General features: G+C 56.4%; 7 protein-coding genes across 7 annotated transcripts; 5 read left to right on the forward strand and 2 right to left on the reverse strand.

The window, feature by feature from the left end:
* Positions 1–402: 402 nt before the first annotated feature.
* On the reverse strand, positions 403–1,311 carry PHYSODRAFT_498237 (hypothetical protein; the record flags this gene model as incomplete). The annotated part of the gene is made up of 1 exon (XM_009527621.1): positions 403–1,311. A coding segment is annotated over one exon (909 nt), but the record flags the coding sequence as incomplete, so codon positions are not given.
* A 650-nt stretch (positions 1,312–1,961) lies between these two features.
* Positions 1,962–2,870, forward strand: PHYSODRAFT_501480 (hypothetical protein; the record flags this gene model as incomplete). The annotated part of the gene is made up of 1 exon (XM_009527622.1): positions 1,962–2,870. A coding segment is annotated over one exon (909 nt), but the record flags the coding sequence as incomplete, so codon positions are not given.
* A 3,323-nt stretch (positions 2,871–6,193) lies between these two features.
* On the forward strand, positions 6,194–6,831 carry PHYSODRAFT_259039 (hypothetical protein; the record flags this gene model as incomplete). The annotated part of the gene is made up of 2 exons (XM_009527623.1): positions 6,194–6,571; positions 6,652–6,831. The coding sequence occupies 2 exons, from the start codon at positions 6,194–6,196 to the stop codon at positions 6,829–6,831; spliced, it is 558 nt and encodes a 185-aa protein (XP_009525918.1).
* Positions 6,832–8,536: 1,705 nt separating this feature from the next.
* Positions 8,537–9,787, forward strand: PHYSODRAFT_351068 (hypothetical protein; the record flags this gene model as incomplete). The annotated part of the gene is made up of 5 exons (XM_009527624.1): positions 8,537–8,626; positions 8,693–8,830; positions 8,895–9,135; positions 9,196–9,254; positions 9,329–9,787. The coding sequence occupies 5 exons, from the start codon at positions 8,537–8,539 to the stop codon at positions 9,785–9,787; spliced, it is 987 nt and encodes a 328-aa protein (XP_009525919.1).
* A 16-nt stretch (positions 9,788–9,803) lies between these two features.
* On the reverse strand, positions 9,804–10,921 carry PHYSODRAFT_559695 (hypothetical protein; the record flags this gene model as incomplete). Its single annotated transcript, XM_009527625.1, has 2 exons — positions 9,804–10,638; positions 10,751–10,921. The coding sequence occupies 2 exons, from the start codon at positions 10,919–10,921 to the stop codon at positions 9,922–9,924; spliced, it is 888 nt and encodes a 295-aa protein (XP_009525920.1). The 3' UTR covers positions 9,804–9,921.
* A 238-nt stretch (positions 10,922–11,159) lies between these two features.
* On the forward strand, positions 11,160–13,841 carry PHYSODRAFT_360389 (hypothetical protein; the record flags this gene model as incomplete). The annotated part of the gene is made up of 9 exons (XM_009527626.1): positions 11,160–11,650; positions 11,725–11,871; positions 11,950–12,055; positions 12,117–12,688; positions 12,752–13,077; positions 13,145–13,412; positions 13,435–13,461; positions 13,483–13,563; positions 13,641–13,841. Exons 1-9 carry the CDS (start codon positions 11,555–11,557, stop codon positions 13,839–13,841), a joined length of 1,824 nt encoding a protein of 607 aa, XP_009525921.1. The 5' UTR covers positions 11,160–11,554.
* Positions 13,842–14,344: 503 nt separating this feature from the next.
* On the forward strand, positions 14,345–16,146 carry PHYSODRAFT_544658 (hypothetical protein; the record flags this gene model as incomplete). Its single annotated transcript, XM_009527627.1, has 1 exon — positions 14,345–16,146. One exon carries the CDS (start codon positions 14,345–14,347, stop codon positions 16,067–16,069), a length of 1,725 nt encoding a protein of 574 aa, XP_009525922.1. The 3' UTR covers positions 16,070–16,146.
* Between the last annotated feature and the right edge of the window lie 581 nt (positions 16,147–16,727).

Consider the following 16,727-nt stretch of genomic DNA (forward strand, 5'->3'; position numbering starts at 1 on the left):
TAGTCTGAAGGAAAGCGAGTTTGGCAGTCGACCGACACGGCTGCGTTGCCGACCGACACGGCTGCGTTGCAGAGCTCCAGGACCGGTGTCCTTGCCGTTTATTTAACGACCGTGTCAACACAAGGGCCGGCCGTTACCGGCGCGGTTACTTCGCGGGGGGTATTGCCGATTCCCTGCCGACGAGTCGAGCGTCTCGGCAATTGCGGTGCATGTACCGGCAAGACCGACACGGTCTTTGCCGCTCGGGGCTCGGTGGTGAGACTTGAGTCGGTCGTAGCCCAAACTCACGCCCCTGGTGGGCACACTTGCTTACGACGGTGGCAGCCCGAGACTACGCGGCACTGAAAAGCTATGGTTTTATTTATTTTTGTAGAATGCCCTACCTTTTACTAGTACTAAAAGTTAGTGTAGAGCGGGGTAGAGGTAGTCGTTGGTGAGCGAGGCCCACTTGCAGCCATCCTTTTGGACGGCGCGCCAGCAGCTGTGCGTGATGTTGGCGATCTCGTGGATGAAGAGGCCGCCGCGCTCGTCCAGTGTCTTGAGCCCGAACGTGTCCGACGTGTACTCGAGCGTGTCGTTCATGTTGACGATGGTGAGGTTCATGTACTTGGTCTCGATCTCCTCGATCGTGTCCACCTCCGAGTAGCGGCCAAAGATGGAGCTCTGCCACGGCATGATGCGCTCGTCGGCGGGCGAGGCGAAGAAGTGGGCCTCCTCCAGCTTGAGGAAGTTGGCCTTGCGGCGGCGCTGGTCGTAAACGCACTGGTCGTCGCCCGGCAGACAGCGGTTAACGTTGTTGTACACGGGCAGGAAGAAGTTGGCGGTGGAGAAGCTGCCGAACTGCGGCCAGCGGTTGACGTTGAACTGCGAGTACGTGTACTGCGCGTCGGGGTTCTCGATGGTGTAGATGACGTAGTCCTTCTGCATCTTGCCGTAGTAGTCCTCCGGGCCGTAGGCGCTGTAGTTGAACATGGTCTCGGGCACGAGCGTGGCGAGGAACGGCCCATCATTGGCAATCGAGTACTCCACCTTGTCGGGGCCGATGAACTGGCCGTTCTGGAGGCCGGCTATGCTGATGTAGCGCTTGACCTTGTGGTCGTCCATCTCTTCGATGACTGCGCGAGCGATGGCACCGCCCTGCGAGTGGGCGAGGAAGATGTAGCCGTTGTCGAACTCGGAGCTGTTGGCGACGATCTCACGGATCTGAGCGACAGCCTTCGGGACCTGCAGGACGATCGCCTCTAGCGAGCAGGGCATCTCGCAGGTGAGAGGTACAACGGTACGCCCCTCGGCCGTGAGGTTGGCCACGAAATAGTGAAAAATAATGAAGGAAATGTGAGCTGCTGACCGCGAGCGCGGCGGCGGGCTCTTAGCATGCTTTGTCGTAAAAGTTGTCGCTTAGCACTGCACACCCGACAGCCTCTACATTCGTTCATTACTCAGAGATGATGAATGGTCACTCAGAGATGATGAATGGTCGCACGGATTCCATTGCCTTAGGCGATTTTGGTGTGGACCGCTCTGTAAAAGAAGTCTGCAGGCACACCCTGCAGAGCCTTTCTTGCAGCGATGGAAGTGTAACGGGCTACCGTTGGCGCGCTTGGGTCGTGGGTTTTCGAAATAGTTAGCTGGTAACATCGCTGAGGTGGACAGAGATGCTTAGCTTGGGCCAGCCGTAGTAACCAAGAACCTAACGAGCAAGTAAAGGAATGTTCAGTGCAGCCGACATGGGTGACGTACCTGCGCGGCACAATAGGCTACGTGAGGCAAAGGACTGCAGACAAGCGAGGCAAGCGACCATTTATTGGTTCCATGCACCAAACTTTCAGGCAAAGAGCAACCAACCCCCTTAACTATGTTGTACCCGTAAGTGTACGACAACTTTTACGACAAAGCATGCTAAGAGCCCGCCGCCGCGCTCGCGGTCAGCAGCTCACATTTCCTTCATTATTTTTCACTATTTCGTGGCCAACCTCACGGCGGAGGGGCGTACCGTTGTACCTCTCACCTGCGAGATGCCCTGCTCGCTAGAGGCGATCGTCCTGCAGGTCCCGAAGGCTGTCGCTCAGATCCGTGAGATCGTCGCCAATAGCTCCGAGTTCGACAACGGCTACATCTTCCTCGCCCACTCGCAGGGCGGTGCCATCGCTCGCGCAGTCATCGAAGAGATGGACGACCACAAGGTCAAGCGCTACATCAGCATAGCCGGCCTCCAGAACGGCCAGTTCATCGGCCCCGACAAGGTGGAGTACTCGATTGCCAATGATGGGCCGTTCCTCGCCACGCTCGTGCCCGAGACCATGTTCAACTACAGCGCCTACGGCCCGGAGGACTACTACGGCAAGATGCAGAAGGACTACGTCATCTACACCATCGAGAACCCCGACGCGCAGTACACGTACTCGCAGTTCAACGTCAACCGCTGGCCGCAGTTCGGCAGCTTCTCCACCGCCAACTTCTTCCTGCCCGTGTACAACAACGTTAACCGCTGTCTGCCGGGCGACGACCAGTGCGTTTACGACCAGCGCCGCCGCAAGGCCAACTTCCTCAAGCTGGAGGAGGCCCACTTCTTCGCCTCGCCCGCCGACGAGCGCATCATGCCGTGGCAGAGCTCCATCTTTGGCCGCTACTCGGAGGTGGACACGATCGAGGAGATCAAGACCAAGTACATGAACCTCACCATCGTCAACATGAACGACACGCTCGAGTACACGTCGGACACGTTCGGGCTCAAGACACTGGACGAGCGCGGCGGCCTCTTCATCCACGAGATCGCCAACATCACGCACAGCTGCTGGCGCGCCGTCCAAAAGGATGGCTGCAAGTGGGCCTCGCTCACCAACGACTACCTCTACCCCGCTCTACACTAACTTTTAGTACTAGTAAAAGGTAGGGCATTCTACAAAAATAAATAAAACCATAGCTTTTCAGTGCCGCGTAGTCTCGGGCTGCCACCGTCGTAAGCAAGTGTGCCCACCAGGGGCGTGAGTTTGGGCTACGACCGACTCAAGTCTCACCACCGAGCCCCGAGCGGCAAAGACCGTGTCGGTCTTGCCGGTACATGCACCGCAATTGCCGAGACGCTCGACTCGTCGGCAGGGAATCGGCAATACCCCCCGCGAAGTAACCGCGCCGGTAACGGCCGGCCCTTGTGTTGACACGGTCGTTAAATAAACGGCAAGGACACCGGTCCTGGAGCTCTGCAACGCAGCCGTGTCGGTCGGCAACGCAGCCGTGTCGGTCGACTGCCAAACTCGCTTTCCTTCAGACTAATGCAATCAGTGCCCGACTTCAACTTGGCTCGCAGTGTCTCTTGCGCGGCGACAACTCGACTGCGACTCGCGTGCAAACCCTGCCCAGTACAGTATGAGGAGGGCGCAGCGCGTGCTCACCAAGGACTGCAGGTGGTGCCTGCGGGCTGGGGTGGCGGCTTAGGTGGCAGCACCAAGCATCCGTACCAGCACCGTGTCCAGGCCAGCCGAAGGCGCTTGATGTGGCAGACATGAACTCGGGGTGATGAGCGGACTGACCTATCGCGGCGACGCAGGGTATGGAGTGTGACAGGTTGTTACTCTCGGGATTGGAATGGTGACTGAAATTGAGGTATGACCCTTCACCCCAAATATGCGATGCAACAGTGCCTTAGCGACTGAGCAATCAGCTGCTCAGAATTGCAACGATCTGCGAGGGGTATAGGTTCACAATGGGTAGCGGAGTATAGTACATCTTGCTGGGGCCGGTACAAGACCAGTTAGTGCTCCGAAAGGTTATGCACTCCGGTAGGTTGGCGACCGAGATTGACTTTCCAATTCTTTCCATATTTTCAACGCAGGAAGCGTGTCATGCGCAGTTGACCTGCTCGGACCGGGCGATCTTTGGCTCGTACTTGGCGTTTGTATTGGCCAGTGGCCCCGACGGGAGCGACCCCCCGCCCATTCTTCGTTTTCAGCGACCAGCGCGCGAGCGACGAGGAAGACAGCGACCGACAGCAGCAGCAGCGAGCACAGGACAGGGACACAACACACACGAGAACCGAGCAGAGCACAGGACACGCGCCGCAGCGAACACGCAGCAGACGGCGCGAGCGTGTTTATAGTAGCGTACTCCCTATGCACTAACTGTTGAGTCAGCTGTACGTGTAAATAACAGTTAGTTAGTGTATAGTAAATTTTGCTAACATGTATCTGCCGAACGAGCATCACTAATTTTTGCACAAAAATGGAAATTACTAAAGATTTTTACAACTTTATCTACGCCGCTCCGATCCTTCTGGTTTTCTATATTTTAAGACGCTCTTGATTCGATATTGTGGCCCACATTGTCCCAAGTCAACGGTACTGTCGCATTAGATGCTGCCAAGTCTACTCCAGATGCCAGTGCAGCGCCAGAGCCGTAGTTACTTGAAGTGCCAGTCTAGAACGGATAGTCAACTCCGATCGAGATGATCGACGAATTTGAAGACGCAGAGCTGAATTCGGCCTGGCCCGAATATATTTCGCTAGAAGACGGGTCTCAAGGACGCAGAGTGTTTAGATCCATTCTGTAGGTAAGAAAGACATCCTAAGAATCAATCAGAAAGACGCGCTGTCCGTCCGAGAGTAGATCACGCTTATCCACTAAGTACGATTACCACTAAGTACGATTTGCTGCTGAGCGCAGCGAAGGCGGCTCCGTTGCCGAAGGCGACCCGACCCCACCATACGATATTGCGGGGCCGCAGGACCCGCCCCGGCCTCTGTATTACTAACCTGACATTGAGAGTAGTGCAGCGAGCCGACGAGGCGAGCGGAACGGGTCCACTACTGCCGTAGCGAAGCGTAGGCAGCCTGCTCTTATAGCGCAGCGAGCATTGCGAGCGAAGCGCCAACTAACAAAAAATTCACCGCCGCGTGGTGGCGGCGCTCGGCTAGTTAACTGCAATCAGCCTTAAGGTTAATATATATCATGATTATTCCTTTGCTACTAACTCGTCAACTAACAGTCAGCAAACGTACAGCTAACAGTGAGTTAGTGTCTAGTAAATTTCACTAACAGCAAAACGCCCTACACTAGTTTACAGATGTCTGTAAACTCAAATTGTTCAATGAATGCATTGTAAATTATTGTCCTAACTTCTAAGTTAGGATTTGAAACAAATTATTGATTGTTGTCGTTCAACCATGGACGAGCCTCAGCGCCAACTGCAGCGCTTGATTTTCCCTTGGTTGGGCAGCATGAGCGGGCTCAGCCCATTGACTTTGGGAACTTGCCTGCTGTAGGTTCGCAGACATGGTAAGTACATGTACTTTTAAGTACTTTTAAGTAAGTACTGCCGGGGCCAGACTCAAACTAAAGGGGGGGGGGGGGGCAGAGGTCCGCCAATACTGTATTTTATTGAATTGGGATCATTGTCAACCCCTAATAAATATTACAATTCCTGGACAAACAATAATAAATATTGCCGTAATTTATATTGTATTGGAGCATTGAACATACTATTTTATCGATTTAGAGGGGTAAAACTGGCGTCACAGCACCAGCAGCGCTCGAAACGAGCAGTTTAGTAGCATCATTTGCGTTGATATTCAAGTTACTAGACGTGACTTTCACTATGAGGCCCATCTGAATCTCAATCAGCGCGTAGCTACATGTTGCATGTTCACAGTATTATGATAGCGGTCGGTGTCCCAATCCTGTTTTCTCTCGTTCAAGGGTCATTTACGGCTAATGCAGAATCTGCATTGCAGATACTACAGTAGTCGCTAGGGTATGGAACTTACCTGAACGTGGTATTGACGTACCCTTAGTGCTTTGTGACTAGAGTTTGGCATCATCAGTCGAAAATTCTATGCAAGCGGACTTTTATTATTTTTATTGTCAATAATTGGGTCAATATGATATTGTATTGGAACCCGGTTCGCCCAGTAATAAAGATTTTTATTGGAAAACCCAGTTATTTACTGTATTGCAATATTGTTTTCCGACCTCTGTCCTCCTGGAGGGGGGGGGGCAGAAGGGTCAAAAAGAGATATGTTAGAGGAACCAGGCCCCACAAAACCCGCCCCGGAGCTGTAGGTTTCTGGAGTGAGCCTCAAGAAGAAACTGTTACGACTAGGAAGAACATGGTGCGAGCTTACCTTAGCGCCGTTCATGCTGGAAGCAGTTCAAAATATTTACCCGCGGAAGCAAAAGGCGACTGTTCAAATCCGCTTCGATGCTGCCGGGCGACAGCGACTTCTTTCTGGCGCTCTTTGGTGCCCTCGCCCACGTCGCCCCGCTCGTTGACAGCCCGCAGTCCACAGCTCTCTCGGCCTTCTCCAGTCCATCCGACGCGCTGCTGAAGACGCTCTCAGCCTCCGTTCCAACTGTCGGCCGCTGCATTCTCGAGGAGATTCGAGCGGACGTCCGCGCCAACAAGCTGCAGTTGCTGCAGCGCCAGCGCCTGGGCCTGAGGAAGGCGCGACAGGCCAAGCGAAGGCAGATACAGCGGCTGAACGCAGTGGTCGCGGCGCAGTGTGACGCGGCGCTGCTGGACGCCGCGACGCACGACCAGAAATTCGAGTTCTTCCTAACGGACACGCACGCCAAGGCGGTAGCTAGACTGCAGGTTACCATCGCTGTTGCTGTGGTATTGGTGCACATAGTGGTGACTGACCGACGCTTTGAGTGCAGACTTTATTCTATGAGTGCATTGCAGAGATGAAGAAGGCGCTGGTGCGCATGGAGAACGTCGCGGCAGACACCACGGAGGAGTCTGAAAGTATGGTAAATTGTCTAGCTGTGTACTTTACACTTTGGAACTCGATCATGTGGCACCTTGGCGATGCCGTATTGGCATTGAGATTGACTTAGAATTTGTATTAGGTCCAGGAGCTACTACGGCGCTACGAGTGGCAGTTGTTCCTCGCTCGACTGCAGCAGGATTGCAGTGGCGATGTCGAGGCGTCCTTGCTTGTCCCACCGGCATCTTCTCGCGACAAAAGCAGTCGAAGCTCATACGCTTTAGAAAACACACCAGTGAAAGCGGTTCTGCAAAGGGCTCTTCAGGAGCATGGCCCCGCATTGGAAAGTGGAGATTCGCTGGTGGTGCGGTCCGTCATCGCACTGAAGAGAAGTCCATCAACCCGCCGCGCTTCCGAGAAAACCAGATCTGTTTTCTCGGAAGCGCGGCCCTCACTGCACTTCGGCGCGCCAGCTGAAATGTTGACAGAAGTCATGGGGGTCCTCATGCGCCCCCTAAATACCTCAAAACTCCGACGGCGCCTCCCACCTCGAGGTGGGGCCGAAGACCTATCGACCCCATTTTTCGCTACTGGTGGTGGCATGTGCTCGACATTTCGACTAGTGGCGGCTAGGGAGACGCTACAGTTTCCCGGGACTGCGTGCGATGTTCCGTTGAGCTCCGTGTTTATTCGTTGGATGGATGGCAGACGGCAGACTAACCGTAGCGGTTTACTTCCCGGTGCCGACGATGCAGACAGAAGTGGCTGGGGGCTGTACAACGAGCTCGCGGATTCCAACATTTATTTTGACGTAGCTGAGTACGAGGAAAACTTCGCGGCAGTCATGCAAAACTACGCGACAAGCGCCACCCTCGATGCCGCTTCGATGCCGTTTCCAGTTGATCACGCAGTGCTAGCCTCTGCTCGACGATCTTTACGGGAGATAAGTGCCATCTTGGAACGACCTCGTGATCAGAAGGAAGCTAAATCCGCCGATACGATTTTCGCACATCGGCAAACGGGAAATGGTGATATTGATGCAGACTCCAACCAGCCAGAAGCTGTTCATGGCCATCGCGGTACTTTTGCCCGTGCCTCCGTACTCCAGCTCGTGCAAACACTTTATTATACCAAGAACTTTCTGAGCTCGCTGACACCGGCTGATATCGACATACTGAGAAAACTGTAAGTGCATCTTTATCACCAATCTCTCATGAATTAACCTTTGACTCGTTTTTAAGCAGCTACCCGGCAACACTATTTGGTGAGGGCTGCCTCTCAACACTCTATGTTCCTGTCTTCGGTGGCGTAAGGAAGCGTGAGGTGCAGCGAGAAGAGTGTACCTTACCAGCCTCTTCTTCGGAGGTTGTCATGCATCCATTGGATGATCGTGCAATTCACGAGCTACTGTTCATCTATGTTGCTCGTGGAAAGCACACACTAATGCAAGACGGGAGCGCCAGTGTGGATTCGAACGAGAAGCTGACAAGCTTGGCATATTCGGATGCTGTCAACACATTGATACCATGTCGGCGAGTGGAATCCAACAAGCGAGCTGCTTCTCCATTTTGCGTTATCAAGAACGCTCGGGGATTATGCCAGCAGGACGGAGGGCTGAGTGCGCAGAATGAATCTTCATATGCGACGGAGCTCCAGCAGTTTGCAGATGCAGATATCGTCTTTGTTGAGGTAAGTTTGACCGAATTGAAAGTTCTTGGCACCGAGCTGATTTCCTGGTGGTTTTCAATCAGTGCGCGGCTTTTCCAGCCCGCCTTGGGTCTGCCCGACGAAAGCCTCACGCGTCGACGAACGTCAAGACAAATGCGGTTTTGGAGATGCTCGGCACGTCTTGCATATGGCGCTCCTGTATTAGTCACGATCTTTCTACCAACTCGAATCTATGCAAATGGCACACTTCCGTCCAGGTACGCTTCCGACGCATATTGCAGGCTGTGTCCACTCTACTTACATCTCCTTTGTATACACTAAAGCATTTTCTCGAGGTTGAGGAATCGCTGCAGTACGTGCCGAATGAAACACGAATGAGAGAGGCCTACCTAGCAGCGGAAAGTGGCTCGACGGCTGAAAAGACAAAGCGAGTCATCCAGACGTCCAGCTCGCTTTTAGAGGTACTCGTACGCATTTGTTAGCGCTGTTTTTGTGAGCCAGCTAACAATTGCTATTTTGTGTTAGGAATTATCATCGAGACACCTGCCGCAGTCTATCAAGGCCTTCTTTGAGCACGTCGTCAGAGCTGCATCCAACCGCAGGTATCAGAGCGAATACGTGGGAGCGGTGGGGCTGGAGAAGTTTGCCTCATTAAGCGACCTAGAGCAGTCTCACTACGAGCTGCAACATTTGGTAGATGTGTCTGAAGAGATCGTAGGCACTGAGAATCGTGTTACTCGCGAGCTCCGACAACTCCACCAGCTAAGTACGTCCTCACCTTACTGGTGGCGGGAATGCAACAAGTTGCTAACTCTTTTGTGTGCAGCGGTGTACCCGGGCGTTGAGGACTCGTTCATTCAGCACGGCTTCTTCGACTTGGAGGAGGTATGGCCACCTCATCTATCAGCCCGTGGTTTGCGTTGACATCATGGCACTAAGCCGCACGTGTGTAAATGCAGCTTCAAAGTGATATTCGCACACGAGACTTGGGTCTGCTGCTGCGCCTGAGCCAGCAGAAGTTGCAGATTCTGGAGCATCGACGGAGAGATGAAGAGAGGCAAGTCGTGCGAAGGCTTGCGCCATCCACATCGTTGCCGGCCATGAACTTTCAGCCAGTGTCGGAGCAGCCAGCAGCGACCGACCCAGCCTTAGTCTCGTCATCCGTCTACGACGTCATCCACGTCATGCGCAAAGGACGGCAGTCGCTGTTAAGGCAGCAGCGTCAAGATGCTCTGGACGGGGGACTACGAAATGGGTCCAAGCGCAGACACGGCCTGGAGCGCTGCGCGTCGGACTTGGCGTATCGTGCTAGTCCGTACGAGGCGAAGGTAGCGCCGACGACGAAATCTCGCGCGGGTGGAGCTAGCAACGGCAAGAAGTCTGCTCGACAAGCGCTTGGACAGATGAACGCAAGATAATCACAGGCGAATGAATAGAGCGGAAGCAGGCGGAGTTCATTTGATCTGACACGAGCTGCGCACTGCTCTCAAGCTACACAATGCAGTCGTCGTGAGCCGAGGACCCCATGTTATACGGTTGTTTACTAACAGCTTCACGGCTGCGTGTACGGCAGGCCGACGTTGCCCCAGTCGCACGCCTCCGACATGACCCGCGCCACCTCGACAAAGGTGCGCTCGTCCTCGGCCGAGAACCCGTTCTTCTTGGGGCAGTCGAGATCGATCAGCGCGATGACCTCGCCCTGCTTGTCGAAGACAGGGACCACCAGCTCCGACTCGGACGCGTCGTCGCACGCAATGTGCCCGGGGAACTCGTGCACGTCGGAGATGCGCTGCACGGACTTGGTGCGCCACGCGGCGCCGCAGACGCCGCTCTGGAAGCGGATGCGGGAGCAGGCCGGCTTGCCCATGAAGGGTCCGAGGATGAGGATGTGGTCGTGGTCCGTCTCCTTGGGGTTGGACAGCGGCCGCACGAAGTAGAAGCCCGCCCAGTTGATGGGGCGCTCGGCCTCCAGGAAGGCGTGCCAGATGATGGCCGACACGTTAGCAGCGTTGGCCACGTAGTCGCGCTGGCCGGTGGTGGCGGTGAAGGCGGCCACGTCGCCCAACAGCTCCTCGGTGTTGATCGGCGCCAGGTAGTTGTGCAGCTGGCCCTCGTCGGGGCAGTCCGGGCTCCATCCGATCTGCTTCACGAGCGTGGCAACGCGCTCCTTGAGCTCGCCCTCCGCCGTAACGGAGACCACCTCGGCGCTATCCTTGAAGACGGCGAGACTCGACGCCGCCATCTCGCTCGACGGCGACTGCACCAACGTCTGCAAATGCACAAATAATACTGTCAAACCCTCCTCCTTGTGGCAGATCACGGCACTGCAGGGTGGAGCCTCAGACACGTACAATGTCGTCGCGGCCGCGGAACAGGAACACGAGCGGCACCAGCAGCTTCTGCAGCTCGCGCTTCTGCTTGCGGTCGGGCTCCTGGGGCAGCGAGAGCGCCACCACCGGCTTGCTCTTGGACAGGGCGGCCGCGCTCTCCTGCGCGGGGGCGAAGAGCTGCAGCGCGGCGTCCAACGGGGTCAACTGCTGCTGAGCTGCCATCTTGGCCGATGAATCTAAAGTGACGTCAGCTCAGCCTGAGACCATCGCGGCTCGGTCCCTTTTGCGCTCAGGCGAGTCTCGGGTTGCACCGGCACTGGTGGCCTGCGGACGTCTTGGCACACCGAGGTGATACCAAATGGATTGGCCGCGGTGGCCAATCGCAGAGACCGAATGCTGCTCCTCCTCCTGTGAGGGGCCGCTTACGCCATGAGGTGTGGTCACTCACCTTCATCGTCCTCGACGACGACCGTGCCTGTCTTCGCGTGCGCTGTTGGCTCGTAGTGCTGTGCTCTGAGATGTACTCGAGCCGCACCTGTGGCCGCTGCTGCCGCCTCCACCTCACACTGCGCGATACGAGAACGCGACCTATAACATTCTGCGGTTCGTGTGCGCGGACTCTCTCTCGGTTTACGCAGTGAATGGTGTAGTGCAGTTGTAGTGGGTAGTGTAGTTCTCGGGTTACAGCGAGCATGCATGGCCCCGCCGAAGAGAAGCGCTAGGCTTGGCGGGGTGAGTCACCCCCGGGTGAAGACTGTAACACAACTGCAACCCAGATATTGAGGCTTCTCCGTGGCTCGTCCCAGACAGCCCCCGCCTGAGGCTTCCGACACATTTTCTCATTCGCCAGCAACGATGGAGAGCAGCAGCTCGGACGTGGTCGGCAATGGGAGCCATGCGGCTGCACCGTCGACAAGCTCCATGCCCACTCCGCTCCAGATCGCGCTCTGGGTGAGCGAGTCTACCTACTGCCCTGCATTCGTAGACGCCGTAGTCACTAACGCTTTGTCCGATCATGAGATCAGAATGGTAATCCAAGGCAGATCCGCGAGTGCCTGGAGGCCGGCGGACAGGACGCACTAGAGACGCGAGACCGTCGCGGCAATCGAGCGCTGCACTTGGCGTTGAAGTTCGCCCACCGGAACGCCACAGCGATCGTAAAAGCAGTGCTGGTACGATTTGGACGGTTCTGCAAGGGGTTTGCTCATCCGGGACATCTATTGATATCCAATTGGCCGCTTTGTTACTAGGACGCTGGTGCTCGTGTTCGCTCTCGTGATACGGAAGGCTGGAAGGCCATTCACCACGCTGTGGTAGCGGAAAACGAGGAGATTCTGCGCCTTCTCGTTCGCAGAGGTGGGTATCGCCCAGACAGTCTGCATCGTACAATTTCTTACCCGTGTTGTGTTTCCTTTAGAGAAAGAGCAAGCACCGGCGCTGCTGCAGAAGAAGATCGATGACATTTGCCCCCGGCTTGCTGAAGTGCCGGACTTTTACTGCGAGATGCGCGTTGACGTCTCGACATGGATCCCTGGAGTCTCTCGCTGGCTGCCGTCGGACACAGTGAAGATTTGGAAGGCGGCGCAGGACATGCGCTTCGACGTCACTTTGGTGGGGTTCGAGAACGGCAAGTGGGACCGAGGAGACCTGTCCTTCCTGCTCCAAGGCTCCCAGGGCAAGTTCTTGTGCTTGGACAACGAGGCGAAGACCTGCACCGACCTGCTGAAGCTGGACACGGAGCTGTCGGAGGCGGATCTGGATCAAATGGTGCACTTCCTGATGACCACGTCGATTGTTACGACGGACTTCGACGCGTCGAAAGTTGCCTTCGAGAAGAAGTTTGCGTGGTTTTCGTCCAGCCCCATGCGGCAAGACATTAGCTGCTGGAAAGACACCCGCGTAGTCGACATGACCGGCGTCGAGGCCTCACTGCGCTATCGTAAGCCTCACAACCCGAAGCACCCGCCTCCAAAAGCTTCGAGCGACCAGGTATGCCCCCCCCCCTTTCAAAAGTTTGCAGTATGCGGTACTTACTTGTTGTGGTGTGTCCAGACTACTGCGTGTGATGCGGTGTCGCTACTGACCGAAGTGGCCGCCGTTGGCGATCACTACACGGAGGTAGTGGTCGACCCGAAGTCGAACCACGTCGTGTCTGTGGAGTTGAGGAAGGGCGAGGAGTTGACGTGGAAGTTCTCCACGGAGAAGCGCGACATCAACTTTGGCGTTCGCTTTCTCGAAGAGAATAATGGCGAGCAATGGGACGAAATCGTTCCCCTGCAGCGCACCCAAGCACAGCTGAAAGAGCAGGCAGGATCGTTCCGGACCACCTGCTCGGGGACACTTGTCTTCACATGGGATAACTCATACTCGGTCATCCGGTAAGCTTTGATCGTTCTCTTTCGCGGGTTGACCTTATTGTACATGTACTAACCCCCCATCGGACAGACCAAAGCTGCTGCGATTTACTATTAATCCAGGAGGTGAGACGGACGGAGATTCCACTGGAAATGAGGACTGGGACGCGCAAACGCGGGTCAAAGAGGAGGAGATGATGTTTGAAGACTGGTTTGGTGTGTCGACCGAGAGTCTGCCGGCCTCGCTGCGTGCGATGCGACCTCGTCGCTGCATCATGGTGCACACGCAGCCCTCCTGCCGCAAAATCACCAAGTCGTTCCCTGCTACGGTGTACATGTGCGACCATTTCCCGCTCAGCGTAAGTTGACACCCACGTGCAGTATTCTAGGCTCGCAGATTTTGACGTGGTGTGTCGCGTCTTGGTCCAGGTGTCCGAGTTCCTCCCGGTTATTGAGGTGCTCTCCAAAACCACGAGCGCCTTCGAGAGCATGCAGGAGTTTTTCTCGGCGGTACGATGCTGATACTCTGCTGTTTACATGAAGGCTAAGACACTTAACAATTGAGTGTGATGCTGTTGACGTACCAGGCATTGACGGACGGGTTCCCAGTGCAGTTCTGCTTCCCTTTGGTGCCGTCGGTGTCAGCGACCTTCCGATTTGATCGCATGGAGCTGCAGACACCGGAGAGACACCTGTTCACTGTTCCCGCCACCTACACGATGCAAGTTGAAGACATGCTCTCGCCGCGCACGCACCAGGCGATGCTGCAGCGCGTGACGGCCACCTAGGATCGGGAGCCGTGTCTTCGTAATACTTCAACGCCGTATTGCAACCACGGATCTATGATGATACACGTAATACATGTACCCCCAAGCCTCTATGGCAAGCTTGCAAATGCGCATGCTGCCGCGAGCAGGCAATGAAGCCCCCACCTCCACTCGTGGTCTGGAAATGCTCTTTGTGCTTGATCCCCCAGTTCGGAGGCTCCGTCGGCGGCTACAGACTTTCGTTTATTTGTACTTACTACGTAGTAGGTCTCTATACTTCCGGCACCGGAACGACCATGCGTCGGCAAATGCTCGAGCGCCGCTCAGTAGGCAGGCAGGCTTCGCTCGGTGATCATTGTTGCGTGGGCCACCCGAAGATTTGCGTGCGTGCGCCAAGTTGAAGTACGCAGAGACCAGCACGGCCGCCAAGGGGCTCGCGGCCAGCCAAGCGCAGTCGCCAACTTCTCGCGTCCTGCGCAGGTACTTAGCAGTCAAGAAGAGCAAGCCGAGAGATCCCAAGCGCCATGAACCTGCTGCGCCTGCTGCCGTGCGCGCTGGCCGCCGCCGCCGCGCTGCTGGCCCCCGCGGCCGCCGAGGAGCGCTGCTTCGCCAAGGACTTCATGTTCGGCTCGGCCACCGCGTCGTACCAAGTGGAGGGCGCCTACATGGACGTGGGGCGCACGCCCAGCATCTGGGACGACTTCTGCCGCCAGCGGCCGGGCCTGGCCTGCGCCAACGTGGCCGACGACTTCTTCCACCGCTACCCGAGCGACCTCAAGATGATGGCCGACGACGGACTGCAGTCCTTCCGCTTCTCCGTGTCCTGGTCGCGCGTCATGACGTGGAACCCCGCCACGCGCCGCATGGTGCCCAACCCAGCGGGCATCGCATTCTACCACGACCTCATCGACGAGATGACCAAGAACAAGCTCGTCCCGATCCTCACCATCTACCACTGGGACCTGCCCTCGGCGCTGCAGACGGAGCTCTCGCCCGCCGGCTGGCTCAGCGAGGATATCATCCGCCACTACGTCGAATTCGCCACGCTCATGTTCCAGGAGTTTGGCACCAAGCTCGACTACTGGACGACCTTCAACGAGCCGTACTCGTTCGTCACGCAGGGCTACGGCACGGGCGTGCACGCGCCCGGCTTCACCGGCTCGGACAAGAACACGTACATTGTGACCCACAACCTGCTGCGCGCCCACGCGCTGGCGGTGCAGAAGTTCCGCGAGTTCCGCGACGCGGGCATCGTGCGCCCCACCGCCCGCATCGGCATCGTGCTGGTGGCGCACATGATGTTCCCGCTCGACCCGACCAACCCCGAGGACGTCGCTGCCGCCGAGCGCGCGCTGCAGTTCGACTACGGCTGGTTCCTGCAGCCCATGATCTCCGGCGACTACCCGGCCGTCATGCGCGAGGTTGTGGGCGACCGCCTCCCCCGCTTCACGGCGCAGGAGGCCGAGATCATCAAGGGTTCGTACGATCTCTTCATGCTGAACCATTACGCGTCGAAAACCGTGACTGACTGTGACTCGCCCACCTCGAAGCGTAGCTGTGACCAGCTTACGCTGGGCTGGGAGAAAGACAAGGGTGTCGACGATACGCGCGCCCCCGAAGGCTCGCGTCTGTCGAGTAAGGACCGCCACGGCAACCACAACTGCGGCTGGTTCACTGCGTACCCGCCCGGATACCTGGCGCTGATGAAGTGGGTCAGTGCGCACGACCCGTCCGCCGACGTGCTGCTGACGGAGAATGGCTGGTGCGGCAACGATGAGGTCGACAACCAGGACCAGATGTGGTACTACGAAAACTACATGGAGCAGGTCTACAAGGCCGTCACGGAGGAGAACATCAAGGTCATCGGCTACACGGCGTGGTCCTACCTGGACAACTACGAGTGGGGCTCCTTCGAGCCACGCTTCGGGCTTTACTACGTCAACTTCACTTCCCAGACGGGCTCCAAGGACTACGTCTCGGCAAAGCCCACGGAGCTCGAGCGCATTCCGCGTCCGGCAGCCAAGTGGTTCAGCAAGCTGGCCAAGACCAAGTGCATCCCTTCCGCGTCGGACGCCGCCGCGGCCAGTGCCCCCAGCGCATCGTCCGTCAACAGCAGTGGCGGTCTTTCCATGTGGTCTATCGTTGGCATCGTGGTCCTGGCTGTCGCGGTTATTGGCGCTGCTGTCGCTGGTATCCGCGCGTTCTCGCGTCGTCGCGGTTCGAACGGCGAGCGCAGGCCGCTGTTGTAAGAAGCGAGCATTTGTGGCACTTAGCAGGCAATAGGAACACATCAATCTCTGCTCAATGAACACTGATGTCGCTCTCTATTCCTTCTCGTCGTGGCGTATCTCGCAGCGCATGCGATCTTAATGTGCGGGCCTTATTAACGCATGCAGAAGGTTGTGAATCTCATGCAGTCATCCTGATGTGATCACAGTTTTTGATCACATCAGGGTGACATAATACCGAGCAGTGCAGGAGGAGCAGGCACTGCGAGATCAGCTGGCGCGAACCAGCCAAAGCAAGAGCTCAAGGCAGTGACGCTGCAGGTGGAGTAAGCCCATCGAGACGAGCTAGACCACGAGCTGGACAGACTTGAAGCCGAGAAGCGCAAGCTGGAGGAAGACCTCGTTACCGGTTGGCAACCAACTCGCGGTTGCCGCCCAAAAAAACGGGAGATTAAGGCCGACTACGCTTCCAGCAGCTTGATATTGTGCGCGCGCAGTTCGGACACAAACACACGGGCACACCCCAAGTTGATTGAATCGCTCGTGTTGGTTTCAGCAGCTCTACAGTAGTGCCTATATCTTCGTTGGCCTTGCGAGTTGTTGCCGTTTGACTGCCCCTCGCTTTCACCAGGTGCGTTTTCATAAATAGGAGCAGTCAAACGGCAATAACGCAAGCCCA

The sequence above is a fragment of the Phytophthora sojae genome (assembly GCF_000149755.1).
Source record: "Phytophthora sojae unplaced genomic scaffold PHYSOscaffold_4, whole genome shotgun sequence".
Taxonomy (NCBI): Eukaryota; Oomycota; class Peronosporomycetes; order Peronosporales; family Peronosporaceae; genus Phytophthora; species Phytophthora sojae.